At 37.2% G+C, this 13,101-nt stretch overlaps 1 protein-coding gene across 1 annotated transcript; it reads left to right on the forward strand.

The window, feature by feature from the left end:
• Positions 1-973: 973 nt before the first annotated feature.
• Positions 974-12,865, forward strand: LOC145217489 (uncharacterized). Its single transcript, XM_080084762.1, has 15 exons — positions 974-1,091; positions 1,489-1,612; positions 2,252-2,385; positions 3,608-3,762; positions 5,130-5,238; positions 6,102-6,244; positions 6,887-6,983; positions 7,556-7,706; positions 9,316-9,430; positions 9,880-10,002; positions 10,332-10,471; positions 11,175-11,238; positions 11,327-11,454; positions 11,712-11,853; positions 12,278-12,865. Exons 1-15 carry the CDS (start codon positions 1,028-1,030, stop codon positions 12,422-12,424), a joined length of 1,836 nt encoding a protein of 611 aa, XP_079940888.1. The 5' UTR covers positions 974-1,027; the 3' UTR covers positions 12,425-12,865.
• The last annotated feature ends 236 nt before the right edge of the window (positions 12,866-13,101 follow it).

A 13,101-nucleotide genomic window follows, 5' to 3' on the forward strand; every position in this document is an offset into this window, starting at 1 on the left:
TGTTGTATTCGTTGGGTCTACAAATCACAAGTAAAAACACTTTTCCAAACAGGAATGCTATATAAAGGAAGCATTGCGATTTGCGAACATGTGCTCGCCTTTCATTTTTCATTTTCGCCAGTTGTCTTCGCACCCACGTGACCTATTTTTGTGACGTCACAAACGAAAAAATATTGGGGTGCGAAGCAGCATGATTCTTAAAACGCCAAAACCACTTACTTAAATTGCTTACTTATTGTTATTAAAATTGTATTATATGTGTTTGCATTAGAACAGTTGCGTTACACGATTACCAAATCAGCAATTTTTCAGTTAAAAAACTCATGTTGCACAAATTAACTGTGCCGACGTATTTCTTTTTGTGCCTTACAACTTGCACAATCTACAGCATGATAAAAAAAACGCTGTGCAATGCTTGACCATGTTTTTCTACTTTAATCGCAGTGCGCAACAAGTAGCATCATAAAGAAGCACATTAAAGTACGAGGCTAAGGTACAAAGTCGTGACCCAATCACGCAAGAATCGAAGCTCGCGTTGATTGCTCGAAATGTGCCGACGAAAGTGCAAAAAACGCCCTCAGCTTTGTACTGTTCTTATGGTTTTTAGCAGTGGGCTCGGTGCTTAATGGTCAAAAAAGGCTTTAGTGAGTCACAAGCAGTTAAGATGATAGAAAATGTACATTGAAATTGACAGTTGCTCACTTTTTTCTTAAAAGCTACAAGATACAGCAATAGTAAGCGGAAAAAGGGTAGAATCTCTAATAGCTTGACATTCAGGCCTTATGCAACACCAGCCTGTGCAGCAGTCTTTTAGTAACCGACTCAGGCAGAGCAGTGTTTTTGATTTGTCTTGTCGAAAGATCTAAATCGTGGTTTTGATTTGTTTTATGCAGCAAGTTGTGTTTGTCCTGATGTCCTATTTTGCATTTGGCTTGTAAAATGTTCGACGTATGTTATGATTTTTTTTAGGGTGACTTAGCCTAAATGTGATTGGAATTTTGATTTAGGAACTCGACTTCGCCTAATAATGGGAACGTACTCTAGTTTAATAGTTTGTTGTGTTTTGTTGTCATTTATAAGCTCAATTTCAGGTAAGAAATTTATACATTCGAATACTGGCGTTAAAACATATTTTGACCACAAATTAAAAGTCGGTTGCAGTAACTGCAATCATATTTTATTAATACTTTTTAGGCCGTGTTGTAGTTCGTCAGTTCTAGTTTATTTTATATGGACATCGTACGTAACAAAATTATTTTTTATCTGTCGTTTTTGTGCGACGCTTGTTTCACACCTTTTTATCATTCCTTCACGTGATTCAAGTGTATATAAACGGGTGTAACTGATGTGGCCTTCATATATCACTGATGATGGCATGAGCATTTGCCGAAACGCTTTTTGCGTCTATTTGGGCCGTTACTTTCACCATTCAACTTGTGAACAGACCCGTATATAGTGTTCCAAAATTGATATGTAATATGATTTTAGGGGCAGCCGTTGAGGAGAAGACAGTAAATGGATCTCAAGCCATTCAACCACAAGAAGTCGACATTTGCGACATTTTCGATCCCTGCTTAAACGGAGGGACGTGTTTCTACGAAGATGCAAGTGGGTACGTAAATACCATATTTGTATTGTTTCCTTTACGTACTTCCCGAAACTATTGCCAGCCTGTTTTCAATGACAAAGTTCAAAGTTCGTTCCGAAAGACGGAAGTTTCGACAAACCAAAGGCAAAACCTAGGTTTTGCGCTGACGTAGCCAAAAACCTAAGTTCGCTCGAAGGGTATTCCCCTGCATACGTGCCCGGACCTGCAAAATACTTGCTGCTTTATTGCATTACAACAAGGCTTACGCTTTGCGACACTTGATGCTCAACACACTTCTAATACCTACTTTAATTACTGTAAAATTTCAATTCTCGCAAAAACTTGTGGGATTTCAGTGATGTCATTGTTAATTGAGAATGAGGTTAAAAAGTAGCCTAAACTTGATTTAAGAATTTACTGTTAACATCAATACATTTTATTTACCTCAATTTTAATATGAAATGCCTTTCAAATGAGATTGGCAGATATTCGGAAACATGCAGTGGGTGATTTCAAAAGCAAAACAAATCTTTCAAATCTAAAAATCTTTCAAAAAAGCTCCGACTTGCTCAAACAATAATAACAGTTTTTTACTAATCTAATAAATTAAAGAAGTGTGTTGTATCTGCAGTTTATTTAGTCACATTATCGTTGTATCTGCAGACGGTCATGCCGTTGCAGTCCTGGCTATCACGGATCAAGATGCCACTTAGTCGATTTCTGTCACAGCAATCCATGCAATTCAAATGGGACTTGCTTCTCCGAAAGAGAAACCTACACATGTACATGCTTTCCTGGTATGTTAATTTAAACCATGGCGTTATACTTGCAATAATGCTTGCATACCCTCACCCTTGTCCCAGCACTACATGACAATGAACGTAAAATCGAGCTAAAGGGGGTTTACTTAAGTTGTCTCTAAATAAAAATTTGATTGTTATTAACGTATAACCTATTATCATATAAATTTGGTCGTATAACTATTGCCTTGATTAGTGAATTCAAGCATGTCAATAAATTAATAGATATTTAGTTAAACGTAAAGTTATACCAGATCCGGACACAATCACAAAATAGCCTTTAATGCATGCATGTTAGTATAAGTATTTTTGCGTAAATGTAGGTACATCGTTTATTACAACAGCACAGACAACTGTTAAAACGTAAACCTTTTAAATTCCCCAGGAAAATTGTAAGAACTACTGCAGGTTAGGCCACAAGACGCAAAAAATTTTCGGACATTAAAAGTGTTTTATAAAAATTTCTTCCGGACATTGATTTTAAGCCTAAATTCCGGACATGTCCGGGAAATTCATCTGGTATAATCCTAATGTAGACGTGACTTAAGGTTGGCCCGATACTGTGCGCGCATCAGCAGTCGTTCAATTTAGCGGCATCGGACCAAAAAAAGACACCTAAGTTTTAGCCACAATATTTTGCAAAAGTTGTGTAAATTGGACTTTCGACCCAGTCGCCATTGCAACACATTTTTTTTTCGTCTGGTTGTAACGCTGCAAATCTGTGACAACTTATGAGTCGTGCCATTTTACGATTTGCCGAATCAGCAATTTTAACAGCGGTTCGTTATTTAGTACAGCAGTCCGTGGGCCGGTACCTGTCCGCGAGGTGTTCGTTACCGCGCCGTGTACTTTTCAGGTTTAATGCTTCAAACCATTTTGCCCATGTATCCCGGGAATGATAAACTAACTTAGGCGTTTTCATTGCTATTTGCAGTTTTTTGAAGGGCGGTCCGCGATAAAATTTCAGTTTTAAAAACAGTTCGCAGTAGAAAAGGTTGCGGACCCCTGATTTAGTAAACTCTGCATTGGTAAGACCCCTTGCCCAAACTGAGGTCAACTTGTATCAAGTTTAGATTAATACAAGGTGACCTCAGGTTGGGCAGGGTGTACGTTGCATATCTACATTAAACCCAATTAAAGGTTACAGGCCCAGTACTTCTTGAAACCCAATCATAACGTATTGTATGATAACAACTTGTTTGTGATGGTTTGTTTGCAGGTTATATCGGCAAGGATTGCAGTATTCCGGACCCTTGTCTGAACACTACATGTTACAACGGTGGTACTTGTGTTCTGCATGGCACTAAATCTTTTTGTGACTGTCCTGGTCCTTTTACTGGCAAACGGTGCGATCTGCAATGTTCTTCGAGAGAAGTAAGTTTATTATTTTGCCTTAAACCGGAACTTGCGGATGAGTTTGACATTATAGTTTGCACTTGCATATGTTGAGTTTAGTTTATGTCACCGGGCAAAATCGTAGCAGCACAATTGCGCTAAAATATTCACCAACCTGGAAATAGCTGCGCAACGTTCAGACTAGGGTTGAATTATCCGGATAACAGATAACCGGTTAACCGATTAACCGAAGGTTTTTTTGCTATCCGATATCCGGATATTTTTGTGACGGTTAACCGGATAAAAAAAGAATATAGCGCCGCGTAAGCGTTTTATGCATTTTAACACAATTTTACAAAACACGCAGTTAATGTGCAGTGATATGTGCAATAGAGTACTTTATGTTTATCTTAATTATACCGAATATTCTTTGTTATACCCTTTGTTGTGCATATTCCCTACTGATGTCAAAATTCACGAGAGAATTGAAGTCACACCAATAAAATAGAAAAGGCATCCATTGTAAAATGATTCGCTCGGAAGGATAAATTGTGAGATTCGAAGAAAATGTATAGGCCTACCTTAATAACAATGTTTTGGGCCTATTTTCGCTCAGAATTGACTGTGGGGCAAAATATGAAACAACTGATGTATCGTTCTTTTTCAGAACTACACTGCTTAAGCAGTAAAGGCGCAAACTTGACATATGTAGGACAATTATAAACACTAAAACAAAGTCTGTGCCACAATTGGATGATGTTGTAATAGACTTGTTATTATCCGGTTAACCGGATAGTCAAATTCAAAATATCCGTATATATCCGTTATCCGGATAATGGAAATTATTGATATCCGAACCAACCCTAGTTCAGACGTTAAAAAGTACGACAAAGTTGAGCGCACAATTGGTGGATAGATGGTAAACGCGCTGCAGCTTAACCGTTACTACATATACGTACATTGCGAACCAGTGCCGGATTAAGGGTCTGCTGGCCTGTAGGCACATTTTATAAGTGGCCCCAAAATCAGGGTTGCCAACTAAAAAATTGTAATTATCAGTGTTGCCAAATCATTGTCGCAAAGATCGTTGTTGCAAAGTGGCCTGGATTTTTGACTGGCCTGTAGGCACGTGCCTACTTTTCCTAATGGGTAATCCGGCACTGTTGCGAACTGTGATGTATTACAGTATTTCACATTATCATTTTAAAACTATCTGTGCAAATCTTATTTAACATCCTTTCCAATTGAAGTTTTGTTTTGACTATTGTGACTAAGCGACAAATGTATACATACTTGTGATAAGATTATTTTTTACCGAAAAGATCGTGTGTCACTAGTATATGCATGGTCTTATAATTAGTTTGGAAGTAGTCACTTTACATACCATCATACCATTTATTTACCAGCACTGTTATGGAAATGGAAAAGAGTGCGTCCGATACAATTCTGGGAGTGTTTCTTGTCGTTGCAGTAGAAATGTGCCTGGAAACACCATCTCTTGTGTAATGGAAGATGGTAAAATCTTTTGGCAAATGTTTAATTACCGACCTCTATCTTTAATAAGATTTATATTGTTTCTGCTATATTTTTGTTTCTATTTCCTGCAGCTTGTTTTTTTAAGTTTCGGCATAAATGTTTAAAGAATCATTAAGTCAACCATCCTTATGAATTGAGATAAATACGGTATCTAAAGGCAAGTATACAATTATATCAAATTCATAAGGATGGATCACTTAATGGTTAAATAAATTTTAATCAATAAGCATAAGATTCATTACAGTCTTTATCCACTAAGCATCAGCTGGTTTAAAGTTTAATTGTACTGTATTAAATGTTTAAAGCTTTGAAAACCTTTCACAGCTGGTAGATATGGGCATTGTGGTGTATCGTAGAGTTTATTTCACTCCATAGCACCACTGTATTGAAGTGTTATTTCGTTACCATTACAAAACTTGCGACGGTCTGTATCAAAGAATACCGGACTTAAATAAAATATGGAAAGCTGGTAAGAAACGCCATCGTGTTTCTTAATAGCTGTCTACCTGATCCTACTAAAAAGCCCCATCAGTTACCTTACTGGCCTGGAGCATGTTATTTTTGTGTGCTATGTCATTGTGGTGTATAGCAGGGGTCGGCAACCTTTTTTGCACTGGGGACCGGTTTGAAACTGAAATAACACGGACCGACCTATAAAAACCACAAATGTTCAGCACTGAAAACTAATTATAGTTATTACAACTTTGAATCAATGTGAACCTTAATCAAGTTTTTATAGAATGCTGCGCATAACTTTAAAAAACAAATCGAATTCTTTTGTTTGTTAGCTTTGGGTCCAATAAACTTCGCATTTACAACAGTATACTATTTATCTCAATCAGACCTCCTTAACGAATGCCTGACATTGTCAAACCCATGCAATGGAGGTAGTTGTACGGACCATTACAAGGGGTTCTATTGTTCGCGATGTCCTACTGGAAGGTCTGGATCAAGATGCGAAGTTTTTAACCCTTGTCTTACATCGGTATGTCACCACTTTTTGGCCAGACTGTGGCTTTGTATGCGTTGTATGAACTATGAACAGTAAAACCAATAGACGGTAAAATCCTTGGTTTAAAATAAACCAAATCAGTCAGTTTGTGAGTTTATATTTTGCCTAAATGGCATCATCAGTTCCAAAAATTCGATGAACGTGAGTAGTTTTATAGTTGAAAAAGGCAAACAATCATCGTCAGTTTAAGCCTTGCTGCTGATGGTTTTGATTCATTAATGAAACTGTCGTTTTGTGTGTAATTTACAAAACAACTTTTGTAATTTATTTCTACAACAAAAAAGAGTAAGTTGTTTTGCTTTGTAACTCGAATCGAACTATTTTGCTCTGGACTAAAATTTGCACGAGTCCTGAAATATATGTTGCGAACGAATCTGATCTGTTTAAACAAGGATTTTGGCATAAAACCAGTGGTGGGATTCAGCCGGTTTGCACTGGTTCTATAGAACCGTCTCACGAAATTTTATGAGATCAGCGAACCGGTTAGCATTACTGGTTACTGTCAATGGACTTGTTGTAACAGAACCGGCTGAAAAATATGACTTTTGTGATAGAACCGGATGACAAACAAATTGAATCCCACCACTGCATAGAACTAAACTTGATGTTTTTTAGCCTTGTCAAAACGGAGGAACTTGTTCATCTACGGGTGAGATTTACGAGTGTTTGTGTTCAAGCAGATATCAAGGGAAGCATTGTCAGTGGCGCAAAGGTAAAACAAAGAAAACTGTTTCTCAGAAACCAGAAACATTTTGCCATTATGATCTGTTTCGGCCTACCGTTACTAAATTACCAAATTTAGGTTTACTCCAATGCGCTTCATCCTGAGTAAATCACAAGAGTGTGCATGGTGAATAGGGGTTTCATCCAAAAAGATGTAAAGTTAACAGTTTGAAGTGGTTGTATGTTAACATAGATACCACCACTATAAAACTGTTTTTGTTCACTTGATTAATTTTATTCACATTTGTGTGTTTCTAGCTTAACGTGTTTTATTTCTGTCTATAAACCGCCCAAAAACCATTTGACTGTTAAATCGATAATAGGGGCATGGAATTCCGTATAAAGGGTGTATAAAAGGTAAAAATTGAAGAGCACTGGTTTAGTCAACTCAACAGCAGTCTGTATATAGTGGATTGTTTAAGTTTAACCGTATAAAGTCGTTTTCACAAATAGTTTATTTATTTTAATTTTTACTTGTGAACGACATGTGGAAATATCAGCTTTTTATTTCGCCATGCAAAACTCCTGCAAAATCTAACAGCGAATTTACATTGATTGCAGATAGCCAGGTTTGTTCGGTGACGTGCAACCCTACATATTTTGAAGTGACTTGCAACGCAAATTTGCTGCCTTCAAAAGTTCGACAACAAAACTTGTTTACAAGAGTACCAGACCAAAACTCTAACTGTACTTGCAGCTTTCCGAACGAAAGGTAGTTTTCGCTAATCCTTCAATACTTTTTAGTAATCTGACTTTCAAAAAGTAATTTGACGTTGTGAAAGACCTTTTTTTCTTTCAAGCACTTCTATACGCCCCAGCATAACCTAGAAAAATATATTTGTGAGTCGTAAACGCTGGTCTACATAAAGGCTTTAAAGCGTATCCCAGTATTGAATACCTGTTCAGGATTTAGTTTATATTATGACATGTTTTTGCCAGTTTAGATATTTTATTTCGTGCATATTTTCTTTTTTTCTGTCCAACGCTGGTTTGTTCCACCTGTTTGGTCAAGAAAGTTTGCGCACAGGCCATTAAAACGTAAAAGTTCAAAAAACAGCTGCTTATTAAAGTCAAGGGGCTTAATAATTAGTTGGTTAGTACATTGTAAACGTTGTTGTTGAATAAAAGGAATAAACTGCGTGTTACCGAAACTTTTCCAAATACCACACGACGAGAGGCACCACGTCAACGTTTTGCGAAAGAAATAGTTAAGAAGAAGTTGTTGTACCTTTGCTTCAGTGTGGTTTCTTAATTTAATAAAACATTTATTTCAAAAGCTTGGGTTGATGCTTTTTGCTAATTTGTCTGTTGGCACCTAAAAAACATGTAGGCATCATAATAATATCGTTACTTATTTGCATAAACGCGTTTGTGGGGTGTCTTGCAACCCATTGGCTTTTGTCTGTGTGTATAGTAATTTTATTACGACGTTTCGACGTCCTATTCAGGTCGTCTTCATCAGGGTAAATAACACTGAATGCGACTAGTACAATACACGATAAACAAAGGAAAAAAGAATGGAACGCAAGCAAGTCATGCACAATGCAACGAAAACACCGCACGATGATTGGGCCTCTAATCTTTCAGCAGGTGCCTGTAGCACGCTGAAAGCATCACGTCTGTTTTGATGGGGAATAGAATATACAACACCACGTTGTTCAAAGGTGTTGATTGGATGTATGTGACATTTCCGTACATACCGAAACTGACATATATTCTACGGCGTATGTTGCGTGACTTCGGCGTAGCGGTTGGCGTCCAACCCGCCAATACTCTCCGCAAGCTACTGAGTCACCCGAAAGATCCAATCAACACCTTTGCACAACGTGGTGTTGTATATTCTATTCCCTGCGCCGAATGTCCGTTAATATATATCGGGGAGACTGGAAGGTCACTCAACACCCGTCGAAAAGAACATCAACGGGATGTTACCAACAGCGACTCGAAGAAGTCAATGCGCCGTCTGTTGTGGCCCGGGTGCCTGACCACAGGAAAAGACTATTTCTTGAGTCATGGAATATTCACCAACGAGGCAACACCTTTGTTTATCGTGCACTTTACTAGTCGCATTCAGTGTTATTTACTCTGATGAAGACGACCTGTATAGGACGTCGAAACGTCGGAATAAAATTACATTTGCCAAGAGCTCTATAAACTTGACCTTTTACGTAAGTCTTTATGTCATGTTTCGAATACTTGTGACGCTAAATTGCAAACAAGCTTTTTTATAACATGTAGAAAAATATTATTTTGTATTAGAAGTTAGTTTAGTTGCAATCGTTTCACATGTTTTCATTATTTGTCAATGCAAAACTTTGCAGAAGAATCCCAAGAGAAAACGCCTACTATAATAGACAACGGTACGGTTACAGTTCCTATCAAATTATCCGCACCCCGTGCAAAATTCTCTTTGATTCTTGCGGATCAAAAGTTCAGGTACTCTATTACACAAATAATTTTCATTGTAGAGCTTTTTAAAGTGGAGTTAGTGCAATTTACATGTTCTCGTGTGTGACAATTTCTATAAAACAACTAAATTTCATTTCTTGAAATGTTACACACACCACGTAAAATTTTTGTTAAGCTAAAAGCGTTTGCGTTTGTTCAGGAAACCCATATTAGGTGTAAGCGTAAACTGTGATACAATATGGCAAGCGTATCTTTTTGCCTTCAATTGTTATAACTTATAGGTTTTTCATTGCCCGTTTTTTGTGAATGTACTTGTAGTATTTTGACGATAAACACATTCTAAATCCATCTTTGGGAAAATCCGTTTGGTTACTTTGTATTCGTTGTGCTTTGTTGTTATCGTAACACCCATGGCTTATAGGCGTCTTAGAGTCGTTTAACACAGAAATTAAACCTTTTAGTGTTGTGTTGTTTAGGTGGAGGATGAAAATCTAGTTTATGACAACTTTCTGCGATTTAACAACCAACCACGCACTGCAGAAGAACTTGAAGACTGGAAGAGCGACCTTCCTATTACTAGAGACAGAGGCCATTTTCAAGTAACACAATTCAATTTAGCGGACACTAAATATGTCTGACTGAAATTAACATGGACTTCAGTGTTGATGGTATTAAATATTTTCAGAAAGTTGCTGAATAGTTAGTAATGTCGGATAAGATTGATTCGTGGTGACCGCTAAAAAGCGAAAAGCTTAATGTTTGATGAACATTGCCGCTGATTTAATACAAAACCTTTCGACAAAACGAATAAATTTATCAAATACATTACTGCATGCTGTGTTCCCACGTTTAGTCAACTAATAAATGATCATTTTGATGCATATCCACTTAACGTAATGTAAAGGACAACTTGTATCATTTTTGTTAGATCAATCTGCATTGCCAAGTTCAAACACACGTAAATGCTTCACAAGGAACTCGGAGCGACGACTTTGATGTGTACGACGATTTTACATTGGATCTACGCAACAGAATAAAGACCAACATTCTGTCTATATCATTTTACACGTAAGGAACAGTTCATTGCACCTGCTGAAAAAAACACAGCTTGAATAGACCATAAAGGCAAAATGTTTTTTTCCCTTTTTATAACGCTAACATTGAATTGTACGCATACATATTCTCGTTTTGTTCGGGTCTGCCTCATTGCAAAAGCATTGCGTGGTGCCAATGTAGGGAGGGTCTTCTGACGTGGTATAGTTCTGTTCGTGTGAAATGTTTTTGCCCCATAGTGGTAAGCGGGCTCGAAACTGGCCAAACCAAATTTTATGAAATAAAACAATCAAGCCTGAAGCATAGGCCCGAAAGCTAGATTAAGCAACGTGGAATTACGATACAACTAAATAACAAATAACTAAAAGGCGGTACCAAGGCAAGCCCGTTTTATTTAAAGACTAACCCAAGCAGAGCAGCCTGAACTCGACCCCAAACCCATGCCCAAGTTAAAACCCTGTTTTCCACAAAATGGCGATTTACATGGTATTGTCACAAACCACGGATGAACCTCAATCTGTAATCAAGCATAAATAAACACTGGAACTTTTCAAAAAGACCGAGGCATGCGAAAGAATGTCGTCGGTCCCAACAGACGAGTATAGACCCGAAACCCACATAATCATTTAACCTACCTGTGAAATGCGATTTAAACAAAAGAACTAAATAGCTGTTTCAAACGTATTTATTTTTAAAGCTGATGCCCACTATGTTACAGGTTGAATGAAACGACTCTTGATCCAGCGGTGGCTTTTTCGGTTGACAATAGCCTTTTTGCCATGGTAAGTTGAAGTTAAGTTAGCTTATTGATTTAACAACTCGAGGAAACGTAAATGAATGAATCATACAGCTGGTATTTTTCGTTCTCAGGTATCTGTTGACGAAAGTTACAATGCAAACTCGGACCTCCAAAATAAGCAATTACGACTTCGAGACTGTTTTGCAACCCCAACAGCCGATTCTAATGACCAACAACGCTATTATCTGCTGAAAAACGGGTACAGAACATTTATCCAAGCAAACAGTAACTTATACTTGTTAATGGTGCATAACTTTAGCGACAACTTTTCTTTACAACAAAGGACCTACCGAGTATTTTTGACTAATATATTTAAGGTAACATTTTAACAAAACTTTTCCTGTCACTGAAATATCATTACCATCGTATTAACTTCAATGCCTGTAACTAAAATTTCTTTTTTGAGAAGTTCTGGTTTGCGAATCACTATCATTGTTTTCAATTGTTTACAACCAGATGTCCGAAAGACCAAACCTTTCGTTTTGTAAACGATGTTGTATCATCTGGACAACTTCAGTTGAATTCAAATCTTGATTTTCCGAAGTTTATGACAATGTTTAGTTTCCGGCCTTTTACTTTTAAACGTCTTGGAACGCAGGTATTTACGGTTTGGTATGTGCTTTATGAATTTTGTTTTTTCAAGTATTCCTACGATTTGTTTACATGGCGATTGTTTGAAATTGATTTTAAACCCAATCTTTGGATTCTTTGCATCTGCTACCTCATACCTTATGTTATTTTGTCTATAATTACCTGAAACATCACCAATAATGAATTATGTAACATGGTTGGTTTGCACAAGTAATGAAATAACATATATACCAGAGTTAATAGTCAGTCCGTTTTTTCTATGGTCAATTTTGGTCCGGGTCTTGGATTAGGTTAAAAATAGGTTTGGGCTTAAATCGGGTCCGACTTAATTCACACTTAAAATGACTTTTATGACTAATTCGATGTGTACTTTCGGGTTTCGGCCTGCTTACACTTCTAACACATGCAATTATATTTTTAAATTTTTGTAGCTTTTCGTGCATTGCGATGGTGACCTTTGCTCCGATGGAGATTGCAACCATTGTGTTAACGCTGGGGCTTCCAGACAAAAGCGTCACTTAACTCAGGAAATTCCCTTAGATCTGGCTGAGCCTAGTGGCCTTGAATACAGAGAATAAACAACACGCTGGCTCATTTGAACTATACCATTCCTAATATTGTCATTGCTATTACTGACATACCTACACTCAACTGTTGATCACTTCTAAACTATTACAGCATATTGCATACTGCGTATAAAGATAGAATTTTAACTTACTTTCTACTGTTATCCTAAAAGGCTCTAACTAAACTTAATGATTGTTCATCACACATTTAACCTCGATAAAGCACTTTTATATTTAAAAATCCAGTTGCTACTTAATTCCCTATCTTTAGTGATCTGTCTTGTTCATAACGTGGGGCCTGATATGTGCTATTGGTATATACTCTTGTAGTTTCACAGCCTTTACTTGTTCCGGCTACACTTGGTCATAAATGTCCATAACGCGTGGCCATATGTTTATGTCTTGATAACATTTGTCATGTTAAAATCATTTAATACACAATAACCAGCTTTATGTTCAACAACAATTAAGGGGGCTAGAAAACGTGCCCTCTTTGCAAGTCTTCAGCTTTTTTAAAGAATAAGTTACAAACTGTTGGAAAAACAAAAGCCACAGTAAGCTGCCTAGAAAAAAAATCTCATTTGAAAGTCGGTTTTTCAATCAAGCTTCATCAGTTTATATGAGTTAAGTTCACAAATGTGTAATTTGTCAGATGGCTTGATGCCTTTTTTTACTGTTGTCCCTTATGT

Source organism: Phallusia mammillata, chromosome 3 (genome assembly GCF_965637545.1).
Source record: "Phallusia mammillata chromosome 3, kaPhaMamm4.hap1.1, whole genome shotgun sequence".
Lineage (NCBI taxonomy): Eukaryota > Metazoa > Chordata > Ascidiacea > Phlebobranchia > Ascidiidae > Phallusia > Phallusia mammillata.

Bases quoted from the DNA above. Each gene is read 5' to 3' on its own strand.
- LOC145217489 (XM_080084762.1), top strand. From the start codon at position 1,028: ATGGGAACGTACTCTAGTTTAATAGTTTGTTGTGTTTTGTTGTCATTT. The intron at 3,763-5,129 runs GTAAGTTTATTA...TTTATTTACCAG, and splicing joins TGCAATGTTCTTCGAGAGAA to CACTGTTATGGAAATGGAAA. The intron at 5,239-6,101 runs GTAAAATCTTTT...TATCTCAATCAG, and splicing joins CTCTTGTGTAATGGAAGATG to ACCTCCTTAACGAATGCCTG.